The sequence below is a fragment of the Porites lutea genome, chromosome 7 (genome assembly GCF_958299795.1).
Source record: "Porites lutea chromosome 7, jaPorLute2.1, whole genome shotgun sequence".
Lineage (NCBI taxonomy): Eukaryota > Metazoa > Cnidaria > Anthozoa > Scleractinia > Poritidae > Porites > Porites lutea.
Window position 1 is genome coordinate 4,997,778 of NC_133207.1, and position 24,253 is coordinate 5,022,030.

Here is a 24,253-nt window from a genome sequence, read left to right on the forward strand (position 1 = left end):
GTTCGAATCCCGTACTAGCCTGAAATTTTTTCAGGCATTCTTTTCCCAGCAGCAAAGGTGCGTCTTCAACTGCCGTCTTCATTCTCTATCCCACCGTTCTAATATTATCATTACCATTATAATTTTATTTGTTCGGTTTATACATCTACTTGTTTTTGTGAAATTACCATATTAGCACCATCTCATTCTCCTAGCCTGTGTACAGACGTCCCCCCTCTGTACACAGGCTACATTCTCCCCGCATCACACTGTCCAGCCATCTGCATATGAGCAGAGCAAATTGACAAATTATATGTAATGTAAACATTAATTGTATTTTATTAGAGACAAATGAGGTTTACTCTATCATAATCACGAAAGCTTTTGCAGTTTTAGTCATTTCTGTTCCTTTCAAAAATATGTCTTCCTAATATTCTATATGATCTTTTCAGTCCTTTTCTTTTCATCGGTCTTCTCTTGGACAGTTCAGTTGTCTTGCGACCTCACAGATATCCTTTTTGTAACGAGCAAACTGCAAGCAGAAACAAACAAGGGAAATAGTATTATGGCATAACATGCACTCAACTTCAATTCCCCTATTTTTAGAGTTAATCTCGTACCTAGATCTCTCGCGGCCAAGAGAGACAGAGTGAGATCTGGGTAGGAGATTAGAGTTATCAGTTTCGTCATCTGAGTTGGCAGCCTGAGAAAATTGCCGACATTTTGCTACGCCACCACTTCTGATAAGCTGAAAATTTGCTTCAACAAATCAGGGACGACACTACCCATACGTCATCAGTGTGGAATTTCTGCGCTCGTTCCAATTCCTCAGATGTCATTTCGAAGGGAAACCAGTGGTGGTGGTGGGGTAGCGAAGTGTCGCCTGTTTTCTCGGGCCGACTGAGGTGGCTCCCTCACTGAGCATCAGCTGAGCCTGCGCACATCTTGCGCCATTCATTCGAAGCAAACTTGATATGCGCATGGCCAGCAAGAGATAAATCTTGTTTTATAATCAGAACCACCTAAAATGATTATTATTGCTACCCTCTGAAATAGAAAAGGCTGGTCCATTTTACGCTATCATATTAATATAGTGGCCAAAAAATTCAATTCAAAACCCATAAAACATCGCCATCTAAAGTCTTTAGTCAAATTTGAAAAAAAAAAAATTTAAAAAAAAAACCCTCGATCTTTTTGACAAAATTCGAATGCAAAAGGCTGGTAATAAATTTTAAGAGAGCATTATTTGTCGTTATTTCATTTAAATTTCCTCTCATTTAGCTTTGGTTTGATCATTAAATGATATTAAATTAAATAACATTTGAATATTTGAAGGTCATGAATAAAGTATTTAGACACAAATTGTCCAAAATTTCCACGGCGATTGCTCATTTCTTAATAAAGAAGTTCTGTTACGGCCTTTGACTAATGCCGAAAGGGAACGAGATGTTAACAGGGCAGCTTGAGAAGCAGCAAATATTCGCAATCAACAAGTTCAACTATATTTTAAAACAAAAACTTTTAAAGAATTTTTATTAAAAGAAAAAAGACGACTGAATAAACAACAAAAACGAAGGTAACAAAAAACAAAAACAATGACACTAACTTCTAGTTAAATATAGAAATAACAAAATTGTTAACTATATATAAAACAAATGGCATGGGCGTTGTCAGTATAATTCTTGCGAACTTCCTAAAAAACATCTAATGTAGCTGATGTTATATATTTTTCATTAACACACACGTAGTCTGAAAATGTTGATCGATTTACTTTTTTTATTATTTCTTATTTAACAGTGAATAATGTGCTTAACTTTCCGTGATTGCCAAGTCTTCCCCAAAGGCGATATCGACAGAAACGTTAGGCTTTATAAGTTTTATAGGTAGGGATTAAACATTTTTGGCAGTTCTAATGATTCTTCAGATCTCCCCAAACCTTTCATAATATAAATTAAAAGAAAACAAAGACTTGTGCCCGGACAGTACATTTCGCAAGAAAACATCAACCCGTCCTCTTTATGGGGAGTTTATAAAAATACTGATAGAAGTAATTTCTAATATCGCTCACGAGACAATCCAGTAAACTTAAGTGTGCCACGAAAAATGAAAGAAAAGAAAAGAAATTTGTAAAAAAGAAAGTACATTTTTTCTATCATATCATTCACTCTAATCCGTGAACGCTTATTTTTTGGAGCCGTTGCAAACCGCCACTTTTCCGTTGAAATTAATTACTTTAAGGTTGAGAATCACAACTCCGGACTGAGTCCTACATCTAAAAAATATGAGACCTTTTCTATATTTCCTTTTTGGTTTAAAAAAAAGAGTGAGAAAATCAGTTTTTAAAAAGAAAAAAAATTCTTGGGAAGATCTATTCTACCCACCTGTTTCCAGTTTAAAGAAACATGATATAATTATTACTTGTTTGGTTTGAACATTACTAAATATAGCGAATCTGATCTCAACCAAATGACTGCTTAAATACAACAGCAGACACTGCTTTGCAATGATTTATATGAGAAGAACAATACGGCTTTTTAGACTAATACATCCTATTCGGTTGAATTTTACAACAAAACATTTACAAGAAAATCTCGAGGAAGAGATGTTCAGTTTTAAGGTTCAAATCGAATCAAAAAGGTCTGGTTCAACCGGTCTCAGAAGAATAGTTAAAAGTTACTAGTAACTTTTATAAGAAAAGAGTGTTCTACTGGAAATTAGGGCTCGAGGAAGAGGAAAAGTGTATTACCTAAACGGTTCAATAAAAATAGCTAAAACATTTTATTACCTCTGATTTCTTAGACAACACTCTGCCAGGGCGCCTCCTCTGTACGGCAAATGCTTCTGTAGGTTGTAAGCTAGTCAAAATCAAGACTGCAGCAACGAGACAAAGAAAAACCAATAAAGAGGAGAATTTCTTCATAGCGACGATGCAACGAGGTTAAGACGGTTCCAATTTGGAGAGTTTCGAGGTCAATACAAGATCTTACGTTGTCTGCTTGAACAGTTTTGAGAGTCGCGCTTTATACACTTCTTGTTCGCGTCAGCGTTCAAATGTATTTTAATAAGGTTAAGTACGTAACTGTCAAAGATTTTAATTTATACCACGAAGCTCATTGGACTCACTTTTGATTTAAATGAAAGGTTTGAGTGGTAATGAGTTTTAAATAAGTGACAATAAAATGAAAAAGAAAAAAAAAAGATCAATAATGTTAAGACAGAGGAAAATCGCGAAACTTTTGACAGTTTTATACCGGCTAAAGATGACAGGTGCATGTACGTTATGTGGTGTTGTTGCCCTATAATAATAATAAAAAAGAAGCTGAATAACCTTTATTTTACAAATAAATTGTTTCGTAATAGAAGACGCGTTCAGTGGTTTGGCTAAGTGACCTACACGGAAGTGATCTATCTTTTCTACTTTTGATAGTCTTTAAACAATCGGAGAACCGGTTTATCAGGGATTGATCGCGTTACAATTTGTTATAGCAGAAGAATTGAAGCAATTTTTCATGCATTGCAGCTTTTCTTTCTTTCTTTTAATTTTTTTCTTCAATCTTTCAAAAAGAGGTAAGGTAACACTTAAAGACGCCATGATTCTTTTGATTACCGCAAGTGACCCAAGCGGATCTATTCTCACAATCTTTAAAAATTTTAGTTCTTTTAATAGCCAAGAGCTTTATCGCGTCGGTTTAACTTTAGAATAGCGTCAGCAGGCGTTTGTTTTTGTTACAGCATTGCAATTATATATTTGCGTTGCTGACCGGAACAGAAGCCAAGTGCTTTATGTCCAATGAAATAATGCCCGCCATCTGTGTTTGTGAGATAAATTCCTTTTTCCGTCAAGATTGAAACGCAAGTGAAAAAATAGCCAAGCTTTTAAACGCTCTAAAGTATAAATTTATTAATTGTTTCGCTCGCTAACCCTTAATCTTTTAGAAGATCAGTAAACATTCTGCCACGTCCTTTATTGAAAGACTTCCCTAACAATCTCAAGCGAGTTCAAACCTTTTCATATGTCAAAGTCAAAAGCATTGTCGACTAAGTAAACCTAAGTTCAAAAAAGTTTTATATCTTAATAAAAAAGAAACTTTGAATCATAGAAAATCGAAGATAACAATTTTTGAACAGTTTATTTATCTGTTTGGATATTATAGGAAAAGTGGCCCACAAAACGGAGATGACGCCTTGAAAGGACCGTAGGCCGGATAAATACTACGCACAGGACGCAAAAACATCAACGAGCAGATACGACATCCGTTTTGCAGAGAATAGCTTCACAATTTTTTTTCTCTTTCTGTGTTCGTCCTTCGACCCAGAGCTGACGTTTGTTTTTTCTTGAGACGCGCCATGAAGTATAACTAGAGTTGGCTTGAGATGTCAGTTGAGACGATCATGTCAGGCCTTTCTTCCTTTCTCTTTTATTTGAAATCAAAAGGAAAAAAGCAAAGGCTGCGACTACAAATAAGCGCAAATGCTGAGCACTGGCACGGGCCTAAAATTATGGTAAGTTTGTATTCCTTTCAGGCACCATCTTTCGACTGTTAACCGGACACCTTCAGTCCCATACACTCCAGCCCAAATGGGGCGAACCGACTACGAAAAGTTACTGACGTTTACTCCCCTAGGTAAATACATTTGGTGTACCTTGATTAGTTAGTTTGTTTTTATCTTTAGGTTGAACCTGTTTCGTGATAGGTAGAACCAAGAGACTATAAAGGGGACAGAGAGGGCATCCCCCATATACACCCTATTCCACAGGTAATTCGTCTCGAGTTATTTTTAACACCACAGATCTCAAGGGGGATTAGACAACAGCCAATCACATAGCGCGAATGTCTTCCGCGTGGATGACCCACGCTGAGAGCCACGCGTCCTTCACGAAATGACGCAGAACAAAATGGGGGAAGACGCCGAGAGCGATTTTGCTATTCCTTTTGTCGACGAAAACGACTACAGGGAGATTTCTGCGAAAGCTGTGTCAGCGAAACCGAAATTAAAAAAGAATCGCCCTTCCTCTCTTGTATAGAGCTAACAGTAGAGCAGGGAAATCCTTAACAGACCTTAACACACTGAATATTCTCTCAGGATCATTTATAATTTACAGTTTGAAGAGAGCGATTTCTGGTTTGATGTTTATTTTTTTTTTCAGTCTTTATAGCGACTTTTCCTACCCACTTACTTTGTCAATTGTAGGCAAACCCTCCTAAAGCTGAATTTCAAGGGACCATATTCAAGCACAGAAAAAGAAATAAAATTTCGTCGTTGCTTATTTACGTCCTCCATAAAACTCGAAATTAGGCATTTTCACGTCGTAGTCGTGCAAAAATGGGAAAGAAATGAACAAAAAAGTGTGCTGCACGTGCGAAGTTGTTGTTTTGCTAATTAAACCTGTTGTTTTTTTGACGTTCTAGTTGTCGTCCGCGTCGTTGGATCTTAAACTCCCTAAATTGTACAAACGACCGGTTTCGATAGACCGGTGAAATTTCTCATTTTATTAAAACACTGAAGTTACGACAACTTCGAGTTAAACTGATTTCACGGGTTGTCAAAGAGTCCAGCGATTCCTTTTTCCCAGGTGAGCGCCGACTCATTTCGCTTCAATATTCAGGAATGCTCTCGATCTTTTTAGGCTTTCATTGCCTCTCGCCCGACATGTTTTGCACGGTGTTTGGTCATGCGAAACCTCCACGAAACATCCACGCCTCGCGCGAGGTAACTTTATCCCGATTCTAAAAATAACTCGAGACGAATTACCTATGGAATAGGGTGTATATTGGGGGTGCCCTCTCTGTCCCCTTTATAGTCTCTTGGTAGAACTTAGTGGACTTTAGGTCAACACTGCAAATAAACAAGGTACACAAATTTAGTATTTTATCAATCGAGTTGTACAAAGGTAGATTGGCCATCCCATGGGGATTGAAAAGACCTCTCAGTAAGCCCTACGATGCGCCTTATATTGTACCAAATCAGCAGATTTTGGTTTGGCTTAGTTTTTACTACCGGAAGTTCTAGCTGTGCTTTAGGTGGGAAAATGGTACTGACAGTTAGTTTCCGAAGGAGAGTGATTTAATTTGTAATTTGCCTGACAAATGCTTTCAAACTTTAAGAGAGCAGTAGAGACAAATAGCTGGAGTAGTAAATGAAAGGTAGAATAGAGAAGAAAACTCATTAAATAAAGGTTTCAAAGACAACACTGATGAAAAAATGAACAAAAAAAATAACGGAAATAAACAGCCTGACTAGAAGTAATCTTTGGGATAATGAACTAAATCTGCTCACCCTGGGTTTACCACTAGGGCTTCGTCGCGGCTTACACATGTGCAGTAAATTCTTCGAAGGTCACGGTGCTAATTGGAAAGTCTGATCTAGGTAACTTTCCCAATTTATTCGGTGACAATTTCTAAGTTCAGCTGATTTCCAGAAATCAGGCATTATTATTTTTTAAAAAAGAAAAAGACTTGACTTGCGTGGTAAACGGTAGTCGTTTATTTTAGACCAATATGTTGCAGGAAACGGATTGTTAAAGAAAGCTCAGCCCTACGACCTTTCGCAGCTTTGAGACAACCCTCATCAATAACAATCTTTCCAGCATCAAGCATCCTCTATTAAAAACGACTTTTCAGTTATTTATCATATTCAGACCATAATTGTCATGCTGCCTGGGTGTCCTGTGGTTGCCGACTTTTGAGGAATTTTCAATGATCGCATACACATCTTCTTCCTTCCTTTCTAAAGCTACCGCTGAACACCTTTGGCGTATGTTCCTTGGAAAAAAGGGTAAAAGGGGATAAAATATCCATCAATATTTTCATGTTTTGGGTACTAAAATGGTGCAAAGAGAGAAAAATATCTGAATTTGTAGTTAAACCGTAATTAAGCTGCAAAAATGCAAATCTGTCGCTTGGTGAAGGTCGCCGTTTTGCCGGTGCGCCCACTGTATTCCGCGCGCTCTCGTAGTTTGTCCTCGCTAAGTTTTGTATCAAGACTGTTTGGAGTATCCGTGAGTGAACCGAAGCCAAAGAGAATCGCGAATCACCAGACTGTACACGGGGTCGAACTTGAAGATGATTTTTCCTGGCTTAAAAACCGTGGATCCAAGGTAAGCAAAGTGTTGATTATCTTTTGTGACCAGTACCGCACTTCTCCTTAATTAGTCCATGGCCCTTTCATGAGAACTCAGACCATGATCATTAGTTTGATAAGTCTTGATTTTCTGGTTAGTTCGAGTAGCTAATACAAGAGAGACGTTTTTCTGAATGGTGTTCTGAACGTCAATTTCTGAAGGAGAAAATACCAAGAATTATTTAATTTCCAAAGAGATGAAGAAAAAGTTACAACATCAGTGGTGGATGTTGAACTTTTTTCTCATGAATAGTGTTGTAAAAACACTGAATTTCTGTAGTCCTACTATTGAAAAGGTTCTATACAGCAACACTACATCAGTGGGAAGGAAAGGGGGGTGGAGGGCAGATGTTAAAAGGAATATTCCTAGATCCTGCTTAAAAGGAGGTTAATTAAACTGTCATGAAAAAGAGAAAGAGGGAAATACTACTGTAATGGGATTAAGTACATTTTTTATATATGAGATAAAGTTTACAAGTTGATAAGCTGATTTGTTATATTAAAGACAAAAAGAGGTTTCCTAGTAACCAAAAAGAGGAAGCAGTAAGTGTTAGATACTAGATAACTGGTCATTTGTTGCCAATTTCAGGCTGTACGGAATTACATAAAAGCAGAAAACAGGTAGATTTTTTTTTCCAATTGATCAGCTGTATTTTTGTATGGATTTCCTGATATAAGTTATGAAATTGATAATATTGTGTTGTTGTTGTTGTTTTATGAGTTTACTATCTTGCTTCCTTTCACAGCTATGCAGAAGCTGTTCTGGCTGACACAGAAAGCTTCCAAGAAAAGCTGACCGAGGAAATGAATGACTGGCTTGAAAAGCACAGTGATGATGAATCAGTCCCTGAAGTAAGTTGTTTCCTTAGACAAGGAACTTTACGCCACTTTGTCTCTCTTCACTCAGGCATATAAATGGTTACTGGCACCATACTGTGATGGACTAGTATCCCATCCAGCGGGGAGTAGCAATACTACTAGGCATGCTTCAATGCTTCATGCTATGGAAACTGGTATAAGCTCCGGCCGTTTGGGCCTTTAGCTCGTGTGCGCCCTTATCCTTTCCCTTTGTCTTAATTTCTTGTTTTCATTTGCAGGAGCTAGATGGATATATTTATTATTTAAGCAATCCACCTAAAGGATCTTATCTTCCTGTATATTGTAGAAGAAAAATATTAGAAGGTGAGTGAAATGCTCACTCTTAGCCTACACTATAACCAGTAAACATGCTTAATAACCAAGGCAGTTCCATCTATAAGAATTATACAACTGAAATGCCTTTGTTTTATAATTTTTTTTAATGATTTGTTGTATCACTGTAACAAAATAACAAAATGATGTTCCCAGCTTTCCTCAAAGAAGAATAGTGGATCCTATTTCTTGGACCACTTCAAAACAAGACAATATGACTTGACAAAAATATTTTAGGGAATCTAAGACAGGGGTTGTGTGGTTCCAAAAACAAAAAAACATTTAATTGTGTGAGTGATTCAAGGTATTTTAAAATGCCATGTAAAACAAGGCTTCTGATATTAGAAGATCTCAATTTAAATCTGATCATACTCCATAAGAAGCCTTAGGAATGATCCCTGATCTGGACAATAATAAATGACAAACCTAAATGCTGATTAAGGCTATTTAGCACTGGATGGATGTGACCCCTCCCCTCTTGAAAATTATTTATAATTTACTATTAGCTTCTGCACCCTAAGGAAGACTGTTTAATTTATCTGTATGGCACCCCAGAGTTTTTGTTGTTGTTGTCTTTTATTACCATCTATATTTTTAAATGGAACCCCTATTTTCTGTAGATGGTTCCTATGGTGAACAAGAAATAATCCTAAATCAAAATGAGCTCATAGAGCGATATCCTCATGTGTCCATTCCTGTCATTAAGATGTCTCCCTCAAGAAGGGTATGGTGCTGTTAATAACTTTCACTGGTACTTATGTGATAAACCTGGTTGATTTATTTGTTGTCTGTTTTTGTGTACTTTTTTACCTTGACTGTTCATAACTCACTATAATATTCCACCGTGAAATGAACTCAGCTAGTTCTCTGACTTAAGATACTGCAAAAAGTTGTGGAAAGATTAACAAATGGTTCACACTTTTGTACATATATATGTAGAGCCTGAGTACAGATAGACTCTGGATCAAGCTAATGCAAGTTAATTCTGTTACTCTTTATTTTGATCTATAGACAACATTCTATGGGTTTCCTTTTAAATTAAGTAACATAGTATTACAGTATTTATATTTTGAATATTTTGGATTTTACACAAGCTTTAACCATAATATTTTGCTTTTGGCCATGGGAGTTTAAGGACTACTTGGAAAATTTGATACTCATAGCACAGATGCGGGATGCAATACAGCAGTGGGCCAGAACCTGTACTGTCATTTAAGTGCTTTTTCATTGAGGGCCTGGTTGTTCCTGACACTGAATGCTACTTGCTTTAAAAAAAAGTTGATCCTGGTATATGTAAATCTTGAGTGAAAAATTCAATTTGTATTAGACTCTAGGAAAATTTCCAATCTACCCCTCCCTTAACCTACCATTTTGCCCCACTAACTGCATTGTAGTTGGAAGTGTTAATTTTGGATATGGGAGGGATGGCTAATTTCCTGAAATCTTATACTGATCCCCAAATACAAACGTGTAAATTAGCTCAAGTCATATCACACAACTAAAAATCATTATATAGCCTAGATAGTGAAACAGGTATTCAACAGTCTTGTATTTTTGCATTTTTGTCTTGTATTTTTTTTTTCAGTACATCGCCTATCTGCTCGACAGAAAAGGCGATGGATCCTATTCCTGTTACATAAATGAAGCTTATGAAGGCCAGATGAATACTATAGATGTTATACATAATGTTGTAAATTTTGGTAAGTTCTCTTGTATATTTACATAAGCAATCTTCCAACCGCCAATTTGTTAATTAGCAGCCAGTCAAAAGGGATACTCATGTACAATCCCTTCCAGTCTATAACATGGAAAACCTCTCTGTGGTGATGTGGGCACTTGGATACTTTTGAAAAATAGATGGCTTTCACAGTGACGTCATCAAACTGTAAAATCAAAATAGCGCGATTTTACGAACTCTTATTTACACTAGGTTGAAGATAAACAAAAAGTAAATCTTTGTAAAAGGTTTCATCCCCGTAGCATGTTTCATTTCGAAAATACAGCAATTTGAACTTCCGAGTTTTCACAGTGCGTGACACCAAAATAGGAATGCTGTCTCGTTGAAAAAAAGTATCTCCTCTTGATTTTCGGCAGTATAACCATTCCAAGTATTAGAAGATTTTTGTATGCGCACGTATGCTAGTTCTCGAGTGAAAAGAAGGATCTTTTATAGAAAAAGTGTACTCCAAATGTTTTTGTTGATTTTCGGCGGCCATATTGGTGCACCAAAACTGTGCACCAACATGGCGTCTCCATACAAAGCTCTACAAAGGTGCGTGAAACGTTTCGGTAAATAACTCAGAAACTCTGGGCCACAAAGACCTAAGACTTGGAAAAATTGTTTAAAAATTAGTTTTTAACAACATTTCAGTTTTTTGGCTTCTTGCAGTGGACGGTTTCCAATTTATTTTGTTGTCGCATAACAGTGAAAACGATCTATAGGTCAGTTTGCCCACCCCATATTATTATTATTATTGTTCTTATTATTGTTATACTCATTATTATAATTATTATTATTATTATTATTGTCTCTATTATCACAGTCTTTGCTGGTGTTCTTTTTGTGCATCAGCCGGGCACAAACCATGCACCTAGAGCGTCAGTCACTCAAGTCAATCATTCTGTTCATACACTGAGCACCTTTCTAAGGATTCGTGCAGATCCCAGCATGCAGATCTTTTGAATCTCTGTCATAGTAGCTCTCTCTGATACTTTCTTGATGTTTTCTACCATACCCTTCTTCACTGTACCAAGCGCACCAACAACCACAGGGATCACTACGGTTTTCATATGCCACATTCTCTGTATTTCTAGTTCTAGGTCTTTGTACTTGCATTTTTTTTCAGTTTCCTTTAGTGCGATGTTTCTATCTGATGGAACAGTCATATCAATAAGTTTGCAGGTGGAATTCACTGAATCTTTAACGATGATATCTGGTCTGTTCGCTGTTATAGCTGCAGCATCATTGTGCCTTGAGATGTACTCTGTTTTGGTTAATACCTCACATCCAGATACAATATGGTCCACTGTCTCTTCATGTTGCGAACACAATCTGCATTTGCTCTCCACTGGCTGGCCACATATTACTTTCTGGTAGTTTCGGGTGTTTATTGCCTGGTCTTGAGCTGCTACAAGTAATCCCTCTGTTTCTCCTTTCAAATTACTTGACAACCATTTGTTGGTGGTGCCAGAGTCTACATGAGGCTTCTCTAGGATCTTTGGATACTGGCCATGCAATGCTTTGTTTTTCCACTTTTCTTCTTTCATTGACTTCATCCTGGACTTAAACACGTGTTTCAGGGCTTTAGCATTTTCAGAGGCAGATTTATCTTCTCTGTTCTCATTCACTGGCATTGTTACTTCCCTTTTGAATTTAGTAGCATTCTTGGATATTGAATTTTTGGCTTTAGATCTTTCATGTTCAAGCACCTGCTTTGGATATTGCCCTTCCTTGTGCTTCAGATAGTGACCAAGCCCTATTGTTGCAGTTTTGAATGCTATTTCTACATCAATCAGGCCCCTACCTCCATCTTTTCTTGGGATGTACAGCCTTTCCACATCTGCTTTAGGATGTAACATCTTGTGCATGTTTATTATTATCATTATTATTATTATTATTATTATTATTATTATTATTATTAATATCATCATTATTATTATTATTTTTATTATTAGTTTTATTTGAAGACAGCAGTGCTGTTGGAGCAAGACGTTGGTTAACCTATTGGACAATATAGGGAATAAATAAAGTTTTTACTAACTTGCACGGTGTAACCCATTATTCATCTTTCCCTTTGGTGTCCAAATTGGAGAAGTTGTCCTTTTAACTATATTAAGCATCCTTTCATCATTTGATTTGTTGACGTCCACTTCATTTCTTAGAATGGGGAAGCAATGATCTCAGCCTTTACTATACCAGGCCTGATGGCATGAAACGACCTTATGCTCTTTTAAGGCATGAGACTTGTAAAAGTATATTTCAGGACACTGTCCTTCATGAAGAAAAGGATGAAAGGTATTCTTTACAATTTGAACTTGCAATGTGATTCTCAAATTTTTGATTAGTTATCTTCTAAACCTCTCTGATCGAGGCAAAAAAAAAAAACGGGTTGTTAGTTAAACACAACATAACTTAACGTAACGTAACTTAGCTTAACAAAGTGTTACATAACGTTGTGCTATGTGACATGACGTAACAACATCAAGCAAAGGTATTCTTTACCAAATGAACTTGCAATGTAATTCTCAAAAAAAAAATTATTAATCATCCTCTCAACCTCTCTGACCGGAATGAAAAAGGAGTCGTTCTTTTAACACAACATAACTTAACGTAACGTAACATAAATTATGTAACGTAACGTAGGGTGATAAAGTGTTACATAACGTGGCGTGATGTGACATGACGTAACGACTTCAAGCAGAGGCATTCTTTACAATATGAACTTGCAACATTTTAACCGCGGCAGGATTAGCTTAATCGGTAGGGCGCTTGACTGCAGGGGGGGAGGTCGCATGGTATCCTGGGGCCGGATCAACACTCAGGGTTTTAGTGACATAAGCGGCTGGACCATCGAGTGGCTTTGATGACCACGTCGAATGGCGGCCCCATTTCCAGTTGGAGAAGTCGAAATAGTGTCCCCAGCTAGTATTTTTCGTGGCAAATACATTGATACTTAAATAAAGTGGTTTTATTTTGTTTTTTGCTTTGTTTGTTTGTTTTTTAAACTGACTTGCAATGTGAAATTTCATTTATGTCATCTTGTAGGTATATAGTAGATGTCAGTGCTACTAAAGACAGAAAATTTATTACCATCAACTGTAATTCAAGATCCACCTCTGAGGTATGTACCTTAGATTAAGAAATTTTAAAATCCTAGACTACGAGTAGTCCCCCATTTTTCCTCAGGGATAGTAGAGCGTGCGAAACGCGAGCGCGCGTGAAAATCACCCCACACGAGAAATGGCGACACGCGGCGGGAAGAGAGAAAAATGAGGCCCCGCTGCGTGTCTCCTTTTCTCGCATGGGGTAATTTTCACGCGCGATCGCGTTTCGCTCGCTCTACTATCCCTGAGGAAAAATGGGGGACTACTCGTAGTCTATTAAAATCCCAACAGAATGACAACTTCGTCGGGGTCAGTTTGTTAAATCGTGGGTAACTTGCTAGCAAGCTCTCCGGGGCGCTCTGGCGGCGAGGCAGGAAAAAGAAGGAGAGCTTGCATATATGTCTGTAGAATTTGAATTCCACCTCCAATTCCCCTGTGGCTCCCCTTCGACTGAGCTGTCAGGTTGCCGCCAACCAGCGGGAAGCGGAAACGAGCGCAAATGTAAACAAACATTGATAAACAAGCGCCAAGGGTAATGACGTCATTACAAATGTCATCTTCACCAATCAGTATTTCCCATCGACTTTTCCATGCAGATATTCAAATTCAAGAGACGCAGTTGCACGCTCTCTTTCCTTTTCCGGCCCCGCCGCCAGAGCGCCCTGGAGAGCTTGCTCAGAGGGACGTGGGTTGTTTCACAAGCTTGATATTTTTCAAAAGAAAGAGAGAGATTTGTATATTTGATAAAATTTGTGATAGGTCCTTTAAAAGGACAATGTTCATGGGATGGTACACTGCACCTTAAGTGTCTGCATTGATGGGCTAATTATATTTATTATTGAAATCGGTGTGTTCCTTTTGTTTAACAGGTCAGCATCGCTGACATTAGAGATGGGTCTCTTGTTTCACGGCCTCTTCATCCCAGACAGCAGGGAATGGAATATTACGTAGACCATAGAGGAAATCAGTTCTACATCATAACTAATGCTGATGGAAAAAACTACAAGGTACATAAAGATTTTGTTTTCGTTACCTCTTGTTCATTTATCATAACAGGAAATTGATTTGGATTCAGACTGGGCGGGGACTCTTGTCTCTGAGCCAGTGATACAAAAAAGTGAAAAATCCTCTCCGACCCCTCCCCCATTATGAAGTGGGCGTAGGAACAAAGGGGGGGGGGGGTGGGGAGTTTCCCACCGCAAGTCACATGTCACCAAACGTGATTTTTAGCGTGCTGTCGAGTTGCACCCAGTCTTATGATTGACAATATTTAGTACTTGATCAATTCGTTGAACTTGACAAAAGGACGCTCTTAGTTGCACATGTATCTTTCGTGAGTAGTCATGACGAGATGCACCTTCAAATGAAATGAGTTATTTTAATTAAATGATCTGTTCTATGTTGTATTATAATATTTGCACTTTTTTCTCTTACAACTAGATAGTGACAGTGCCTGAAGAAGATCCTAGAAAAGAAAACTGGAAAACTTTTATTGAAGATAAACAAGAAGTGAGTGGGCAAAGCTATGAAGAGCTGCGACGACGATCATATATTCTTTTACAATTTGTATTTCCGCAGTTCACGTCACCTAAGGCAGAGGCCATGGGTTCAAATCCCGTTGAAGTCCCGGAATTTTTTTCGGGTTAATTTGCAATTGCTTAAATTGCAATTACCACTGCGGCGGTCACATCTTCATTTAAAATTTGTATTTCTGCAGTTCACATCATCATTCTATGAAGAGCTGTTACGTTGGATACTATATAGGTGATGTTACACGGGACGATTGGAGAGAACGATTTTTAGCGAAACTCAGGGTTGTATCATTGTAGCGAAATTGTTTCAAATGGCTACAACACTGTTTCAACCTTGCAACACTTGCACAAAAAACAAAAAATTGTCTTTGCAAATCCTCCCGTGTAAAATCACCTTGATGAAAGTTCTGTAGCCAGAAACAACAATTTTTCTCTCTCAATTCCTATATAGAAATTGGCAAACCCAGTTTATGCCTAGAAAACTAGTCAATATTTCATTCGATATTTTGTCATCCTTGTTTCAACCACTGCAGAACACCGGGTTAAATTCCTGCCGTTATTGTGTCGGGTTTGATCTGGTTTTGTTGTTTTCGGGAAGACCATGTCCTTCTTCCGTCGGACGTCGTGATAGTATGATCGTGTTATTTTTCTTGCATACGCTCTATCAGTCTGAAACGGACGGATAGAACGCTTTTGTCGGTTAAAACTCAGTCAGACGAACTTGATCTGACACATGTCCAACCAATCACGAACTTAACTCACTCAGAGTAGAATCGTTGCATGAAAAGTTTTTGGACTTTTGGGCGTTTGTCTGAGATGTCGTTGACGGTATGAATGTACAATAGGTTATCTGTTCAGATGTGCAAAGGTTATTTTGTTTGTTTGTTTGCTTGTTTGTTTTTTTGTGTGGTGTTGTTTTGTTTTGAGTTTTAATTAAGCTGCAAATTGCTCATCTTTTCAGATATATTTTGATGACATGGACATATTTAAAAAATACTGCGTTGTTTACGAGCGACACAGAACTGTTCCTCAGATTCGTTTTGTACCGATGGACACACCCCAGGATCAGTATGTTGTACAAGTAAGGCTACAACCTTCAATCCAGTTTTTCTTTTACCTTTGATTCATTTCCTGTATAGCAATAATAGAAAATTATTAAATGAGGCTGAGTGTCATGTGAAGAATTATTGAGATCGAGAATAGCACCCTCTTAGATAATACCAAAAGGATAAGAGATGCTATGCTCGCTGATCAGATCGTGTGGAAAGGTTTTTTTAGGATTGCTCGGGATGATTCCCGGCCTAAGCAAGTAATTAAGCATGTTCCATTTGAGTGGCTTTCTCATCATAAGCCTAATCCAGTGAGCCTGTTCTTACACGAACGTTTCTCGTTAATGAATTTTATTTTGCAGCTTCCTGAAGATGTTTGTGTTTTAGAGGCTGGATCTAATCTGGTAACGTAACTTTAAGTGTTCTTGTGTTAAATACAATAACGAATTGGGCAATTGCCGACAGAAGATGTCTTTTGACTGATGCAAAAGTTCTTTGTTGTTTTTTTTTCGCCAGATGTTTGATCACAACAAAGTTCGTGTGACAGTTTCGTCACCAATATCACCTTCCCGTGTTCTAGAGTACAACATGGATACAAAATCAATGGTATGTTGTATACGTCGAATTCACTAATACTTTAAAATGTCTACGTGTGCGTGTATAGTAAAAGGACGTAGATGTCAGGAAGAGTGCTTTTCACTCGTTTTCCACAGCCAAAAATGAAAGTAGTTTCTTTGCACTGACTATCAAAAAGGGGTGTCGATGCTGTTGTTCAATTTATCCTTAAATCAATTTTTTTTTCATTGGATTGAACAAAGGGAAATAAAGTTGAACCAAAGTGATTTCGACTGTTACTGTTATTTGGACTTTTTTCTGTTTTTAGGATAGTGGCATGCTATAATTTGGTAAAACCCCAAATTTAACCTACTGTACTGAAATATAAAGTGATTGTTATTTTTGACTTTCAAACTGCAATCTTACAGCATGATTTTACAACTTTCCTCAGGCTGAAAAACACGCTTTTACTAAGAAGCCTTCTTTTGACAGTTCTGATTTTTGCTGCACTAGACATGAAATTCAAAGTAAGGTAAGGCGGTCATACTTCTGATATGAGTTTCATTTTGTTTGTTTGTTCGTTTTTTTTTCTTATACTGTTACAGTACATTTAAGGACAAAGCAAACTCTAATTCTCTCTCGAGCCGCATTTAGTTACACAATCAAGTAAATGTAAAGGGGGCAACTTGACGAGGAATACTCAAGTACAAGTAAAAGTTTTTGTTTTGGTTTGTTTGCCGTGTTTGTTTTTTGTTGAGGAAGAATGTGTCAAGCAAAACTTTCCCACAAGAATGCGGTAATAACAGTCACCTCGCTAAAACATACACGCATTTTTTTTTCTGTAACCAGGATGGAACCTGCATTCCCGTCACTTTATTTCACCACAAAGATCTTAAAACTGATGGGAGAAACCCGTTGCTGCTTCATGTCTATGGTATGACGGAATTGTGTTCACCTCCGCTTGTGCTGAAAAAACTCTGAAGGTCTTCTTTACATTTAATTATTCATCCTGCAGCGCTTTTATATGAATTTCGTATGTTGATTATTTCATCGTTATCTTTTTAAGGGTTTATAACCAACCTACTAAATGACCAGCTCTCGCTTGGCTTACATAGCTGAAGTGGTAGAGCTCTTTTTCAGCTTTCGCCTTTGATGGGCTTTATCTTTCATCATTTCATTTCTTTTCGTTTATTTTCTCCCATTCCAATATGAATAATACACGATAAATCACAGACAACTGTTAGTGCTTCTGTCAAAAAAAGTTCACAATACGTGATAAACTACAGTTAAGATCATCTCATATAGATAATATTTGATTGTCATAAAAAGAAGATGATAGTCCTTGCCTTTTTCTCATAGGCTCGTATGGAATTAACGTGCACATGGGTTTTGAAGTGGAAAGGCTCAGTCTGTTAAAGCGTGGTTGGTGTCTTGCCTACTGCCATGTCAGGTGATAATATGCAGTTTTTTTCATAATGATCTATAACTTCCAAGTTTTGATCCTTGAGATGGTGTTAAAAATTGAAGAAAAATTATTCAGTTTCAGTAAAATAAAAACGTTTCTAAACTTAATTGACATTCGTACGCTCCCTAATGATTGCTTGTTTGTATTATGGTATGAAACGTCTTTAAATGTCCTGTTTTGTTCAGAGGTGGCGGCGAACTTGGTCGAGAATGGTACTTAGAAGGGAAACTGCAGAATAAACATAAAAGTTTTGAGGTACGGCTGTGTTTGCTCGGTCTTTCCTTGCTCCGAAACCAAACAGAAGCCCTTTCTACGCAGGTTAGAGATTGTTATGGCCCTTGTGGTTCTTCTACGTCCTACACGAGTCAAATAATAGGAGAAATACTGTATCCAAGAATGTCCAGCCATTTGCAGATATGAAGCAAAGGCAGCACATTCTTGTACCTAACCGTCTTACGATTAGACGTTCTTCCCTCGGTGTATCAACCTTTGGTTTAAAAATTTTAACCTGAATTTAATTTTGACCTGTAACATTTATCTTGGCCGTTGACCGGTCGTTAAAGTTTGAGGCAGTATGATCTGTATGGTTTATAGCAGGCGAGAGTCGGAGTTTTATCGAATGGGGCATCTTCATCTAATGACACTACGAAATGATTTGTTTACTCGTACTTTTATTTCCGAAGGATTTTGAGGCTTGTCCACAAGCCCTTCATCGTTTGGGATATTCCACCCCTGATTTAACAGCTGCAAGTGGTACAAGCGCTGGGGGATTGATTGTTGGAGCTGTTTGCAATAGATCGCCGGGACTTTTTAAGGCAGTTATTCTGAAGGTAGGGTATAGTATAGGAGCGGGATTGTGGGATAAGGACCAACAGGGAATGTGGGATCGGGAATGAGGGATTTTCGCATCAGGACACCCCCCACCCCCGATCCCCCCAGATCATGTTACCAGTAGTATAGATTGACCATAAAGTGGCAGCCATAAATGAAAATCTGAAATCTGTTTAATGTTAATTATCTTAAATCCTCTATTAAGCCCCCCTTTCAAATGAGCCCCCTTCCTCGACTTAGCCTCCCCCCCCCCAATTTTCAGGGGAAGAAAGTTAATAAGCCCCCCTCCCCCCCCCCCTAATTATTATTCACTAATAAATGATAGACCGTATTAATCAATCACGACTGTAAACCTTCGTGTGGACTGATCCAGGATGGTTTATTTAACAAATGAGAGTTCGGATTTGATTCAGATCCTCGGCTGCATGACCTCCAACCTTCTTGCACTTGAGCTTTTCCACTTTGTATTCTAGTTCTTTATTTATTTTTTCTAAATTAAATAAGCTCCCTCCCTCTCAAATAACCCCCCATCGCCATTAATAATTTAACTGTGTAGCCTCGGTAACAACGCGGAATAGTAAACTTCTGTGACACTACCATTGCCGTTTGATAAAACAACGTTGTTTCGCTTTGTGCAGGTTCCATTTTTAGACATTTTGACTTCCATGTTGGACCCGTCTCTTCCGCTAACTGTTCAGGAATATGAAGAGTGGGGGGAGCCTGGGTAAGAACTGTTTACACTTCAAAACGACGCAGTGTTCAGAGGTTAAGAATGATGGGAACGCGAACTGTTGTCTGTGTGTTGTTGTTGTTTTTGTTTCTTGTCTAATCACGAGGTACGTCAAAAAAGCGATACTTCTTTTTCAATATTTTGAGAGTTTTGCAATCAATTTAGGTTTCTTGAAAACTACCCACCCACCCCTCCCCTAAGCCAACATTTTGCCCGTAGTATGAAGTAAGAGTTATTGTTGGCTTAGGGCAGGGGTAGGTGGGCGTTTCCCAGAAACGGAAATTGGTTCTTTTGGCAATTTTGTTTCGAATTTGACTTAACTATGATTAAGGTTGACCACCTTTCGAGCAACCGAAACCTTTATATCCAAGTCCAAGAGGAAATGGGAAACGAGGAATCAAATCTATCTATTTGTGTTTTTTTTTTCTCTTTTTAGGTCTAATGAGAGCGACTTTCACTACATTAAGTCCTACTGCCCGTACCAAAATATAAGAGACAAGGTATGATTTTACCCTAGTATTTCTTTTATTTTTTTTTGGCTTTCTAAACAGGGGGGAGGGGGGCACTCCCTTGAAGGTGGGGTATTACCTTAAATTTACTATAGGGTGTCCCGCTGAGTGTTCAAGACTCTAGACCTATTGCAGACACAAAGAGACCAATTGGAATCCTGTTCCTGACGCGAGCTTAGGGAAAAAATCGAGGAGAGGGGCGTAGATTTGTACTGAAGCTTGATTGATAATAATCAGGCATTATGGGGAAAATCAACCCTGTTCCACGTTCAAAAATGAAGTAAAATATATCCCTCTTCCGGAGAGAAATCGTTATTTTTATACCCTACTCCAGTGTCAGAGAGGCAAAAAGCATACTCTTTGTTTGCCAAATATTGCCGCCCGGTTAGCTCAGTTGGGAGAGCGCCGGTCTGCTGAGCGGGAGGCCGTAGGTTCAAACCCCGGCCGGACCAACACTCAGGGTCTTTAAATAACTGAGGAGAAAGTGCTGCCTTTGTAATAACATCTGCAAATGGTTAGACTTTCTAGTCTTCTCGGATAAGGACGATAAACCGTAGGCCCCGTCTCACAAGCCCTTGCACATGTAATAAATCTGTGGGACGTTAAAGAACCCACACACTCTTCGTAAAGAGTAGGGCACGTAGTGCCCGGTGTAGTGGTCTATCTCACTTTCACACTTTTGTATGGGGGCATCATCACTCATTCCTTCAGTGCTTGTAAACTGCACCTTAAGCAGTCTGGCAAAGTCCCCCAACCAGTGTTGTAAATTATCCCTGAAAAGCCCTGTGGGGAGTGGATAATAAGATATTTACAATTTACAATTACAGATTTTTAAATGTTAATATTTAAGCAGAGGGTCATAGGAATTGTTAAACAACTCGTGACGGCGAATTAAACTTGACACATAACTTAGTTGCTGAACATTGTTCTTACAGCCCTATCCTGCTGTGATGGTTGGGTCGTCAATGAATGATGACCGGGTGCCTTATTGGCTGCCTCTTAAGTGGGTGGCGCGTCTCCGAGATCAGTTGGCGAGCCAGGAGCAGTCGGAGAAGCCGTTAGTTGTGTGCAATGTGGATTATTATTCTGGACATTTTGGAGAAGAAGGCACATATCGAAGGTTTGAACAGGTACACGAGCTCATCGGTTGTAAGGCAGTAACATATTTGGTTTAAGCGGCAGAGAATGTTGTCAGGCATATTCATGCCTCATCTTATTTTCATCCTAAGAATATGCCAGCTGGCAGGGATTAACATCAAAATGTGCGATTGATCGGCCAACATTCTGCCAGACAGTCAGAGACTGACCGACTAAAGGAGTGACCGACTGACTGACTTGACTGATTGACTGGCAACCAGCTGACTGACTTTGCAGGCTGAAGGATTTACTTAATAGGGACCTTTAGCATCACGTTTTTCATGGGAAACTGCAAACCGCAAACCGCAAAATGTCACGTGACCACGGCCTTGCGGTCACGTTTGCAGTTTGCAGTTCACGTTTGAACCGCAGGAAGGGCTTCCAGCGGTAAGTGATTTACGGCAAGGTTTTTTGCCACAAAAAATTGTTCAGCCTCGCGTTTAAAGGTATGAACTAGCTTTTTATATCCGTTTGCGATGTGGTTGTTAGATTTTTGATCTCGAACCAACGAATTATTGCTGAGTTTTGGGCGACTAAAGTGATGCACTTCGACTTGATGAAAACAACATGGCGGCCCTAAACAATGAACGCGTAGTTCAAATCAATTTTATATTCCTTTCTGCCGTACTAACAAAGGAAAGTATTCTGTTCCAATCCAGAGTTAAATTTTTTTTCTATGTTGTTACTGAATTCATAACTTAACTCAGTCTCTGTTTAGTTCCTATTTTTAACGTATCACTCCGCGAATTTCATTTTATTTTGCTTATTTCTTTTAGACTGGGGAGCCCAGGCTTCATAAAGCCTTCTGGTTTCTTCTGGGCTCCCTTGCAACCTTACAATTCCTACATGTATTCTTGTATTGTATTATATTTTGGCTAAATAAAAATGAACTGAACTGAACTGAACTGAACTGAACGCCTTGCTAAAGTTTGAAATCTCGCCAACGCGAAACTGCAAACGCGTAACTGCGGTTTGTGGTTTGCGGTTTGCGGTTTACCTGATGCTAAAGGTCTCTAATAACTTTCCTTTTCTTTTGACTGACCGATTGCCTGACTGACTAACCTCCTGACTGGCCACCTAATGACGTATCGAGCGACGACAACGATCCTTGCCCCAGCTTATGGCGCAATATTGCGCGCAATTGCAAATTTGCATTGCGTGTACCCCCTGAAGTCTTTTCGTTGGTTGTGCTTAAAATTTCAAAAGAAAAAGGGCTGTTTTGCTCCTGGCTTGTTGCACCCATTAAATTTTCCCTTGTCCCTATCTTTTGAAATATTGCGTGAAATTCAGTGACGCAACTTCCAACTTGCTTTGAATTAGGCTGTGCATAAAATTCAATTAGACCCGCTGAATCGAAACGTTGCTTGTCGCTCGCTTGATAACCGCTCAGAAAATCTTGCGTGAATTATGGCTGTGTGTGGCTATGTCGAGTGAAATATGTTGCTTACTATACTTCGCGCGCACCTTTAGATTTGCTGTTCGTATAATGCTGCGCGCCTTTTGGTGGGTGTAACGAGATTCAGGTAAAATACCTTTTATTGAGTTACGCATAGCAATAACAGCTGCGGAGAAGAACGTTTAAAATTACTAGCCCGGGTTGCTCGAAGCATGGTTAGTGCTAACCAGCGTTAAATACCATGGAAACCTATACATTTTGATACCTCTCAACCAACGGTTAGCGCTAACCAGGCTTCGAGCAACCGGCCCCAAATTGTGGTCTTTTATTGAGATCTGCAAAATTTGTTTTTTAAGTTTAAAAAAGGAGGAAATGTCTGGTCAATTCAAATAAAACATGTCCATCTGAAGTTCTCTCTGATACATATTACCTTTTGTGGTGTGAAGTGTTTCTCATAAACTGCGTTTGTTTCTTGCTTGTTAGGCGGCAAAAGAGTATGCTTTTCTACATAAGGCCCTGGGACTTCCACTGGAGTAGACAAGAGGGAAAAAGGGGCGAAGAACATTTCCATAGGGTGTCAGAGGAATGAACTGCTTCTGTCAGTCTTGTGGAAAGTGAAGGAAGGTGAAACTAAGGAAGTGATATCATAAAAGTTGCCGACAAGAGCCTGCAAACGTGTTAGCGCTATGAAGACCGACGACGTAAATATCTTTTAGCCATTGCCACGACACGATTCACGATACTTAACCACGCGATTCAAGGACTCTTACTTTAAATCTTCGTGTACTTCCAGCATATTTGATTATAGACAAATTATCTATTTTACGGAATTGAATTGTAAAATTACCAAATACATTTCAAGGTGTGGCTCTCCCATGATATGAGCATTTTTTCAATCGGTTGGCCAATCTCTTGTTCGTTTAGAAAATGGTTTAAAAGCTCACTTAACTTTGTCATCATTCAGTTTTTAAATGTTCTAGGCAAGCTTTTCAATTACAAAAAGGCATTATAACTTCTTTTCGTTATGATGAGCCTCTCTAAGCACGTTTGACACACAGCAGTGACCCCCTCATCACGAGAAACATGACTTGAGTTTCTTCTTCTTGTAATCCTTTTACTCTGTGTACCTAACAACCTTTAAACAGTCACGTTGTAAACACTATAGACCATGTTTAATTGAAGTCGATCTTCACTAAAAATGAATTATCGCTGTAGGCTAAGGAACAATCAGACTGACTAAGGCTTCAAAATTTATATGTCCGTGCGAAGCCATGTAAACGAACTTCAAGTGCTGCAGCTCCAGCAAGCATCACAGAACGGTCAAACTGTTAACATTAAAAGACTGATGAAATTTGCTATAATGGCAGTTTACGTTTGCCTTGTTTTGATGATTTGCTACCTACCAAACATTTGCTTTTTATTTGTTATTGTCTTCCCTGTTATGGGGCATTTAAAGCTTTACACTCTGACACTGGTGTCTCTGAATTCATCCCTTAGTGCGCTGATCTGTTGTTGGAAGATCAGACACTTCCAACATACTTTAATCGACTTATTACGAAACCCATTTTTGAAGCGCAACTAAGGAAAGTTTGTTTTTCCCGCTGGACATACAAGTTCTTTCTTTTCCTTTTGGCTTGTTCTTGTTGTTGGTGGTTTTCCTAACAACTATTAAATCGGATTAAATTATTAAAATAATCTTAGTGTAAAGACAAAGAGAATGGATTCTTGTACATAGTACTTCTCATCTTTTGAAGTTTTTTGTCAGTATGAAATAAACTTTAAGCGACTGAAATTTTATGAATGCGTCAAAAAGCCGTTATTAATGTCGATAGTCATTGAAAGAAGTTAAAGAAACTTGTTAAATATATTATATTCCCTAAAAGTATATTTGTCACGAAAGTTTGTTATTTTGCCATAGTAGTAAAGTTGGGAT

At 38.4% G+C, this 24,253-nt stretch overlaps 1 protein-coding gene across 1 annotated transcript; it reads left to right on the forward strand.

Annotated features, from left to right (window-relative positions):
* The first annotated feature begins 6,793 nt into the window (after nt 1–6,793).
* Nucleotides 6,794–23,773, forward strand: LOC140942937 (protease 2-like). The gene is made up of 22 exons (XM_073391956.1): nt 6,794–7,078; nt 7,691–7,722; nt 7,848–7,953; nt 8,199–8,283; nt 8,913–9,016; nt 9,878–9,992; nt 12,175–12,307; nt 13,058–13,133; nt 13,986–14,123; nt 14,557–14,625; nt 15,610–15,729; nt 16,060–16,101; nt 16,214–16,303; nt 16,704–16,784; nt 17,102–17,186; nt 17,612–17,702; nt 17,903–17,972; nt 18,401–18,547; nt 19,187–19,272; nt 19,715–19,778; nt 20,723–20,917; nt 22,804–23,773. Exons 1-22 carry the CDS (start codon nt 6,866–6,868, stop codon nt 22,855–22,857), a joined length of 2,196 nt encoding a protein of 731 aa, XP_073248057.1. The 5' UTR covers nt 6,794–6,865; the 3' UTR covers nt 22,858–23,773.
* The last annotated feature ends 480 nt before the right edge of the window (nt 23,774–24,253 follow it).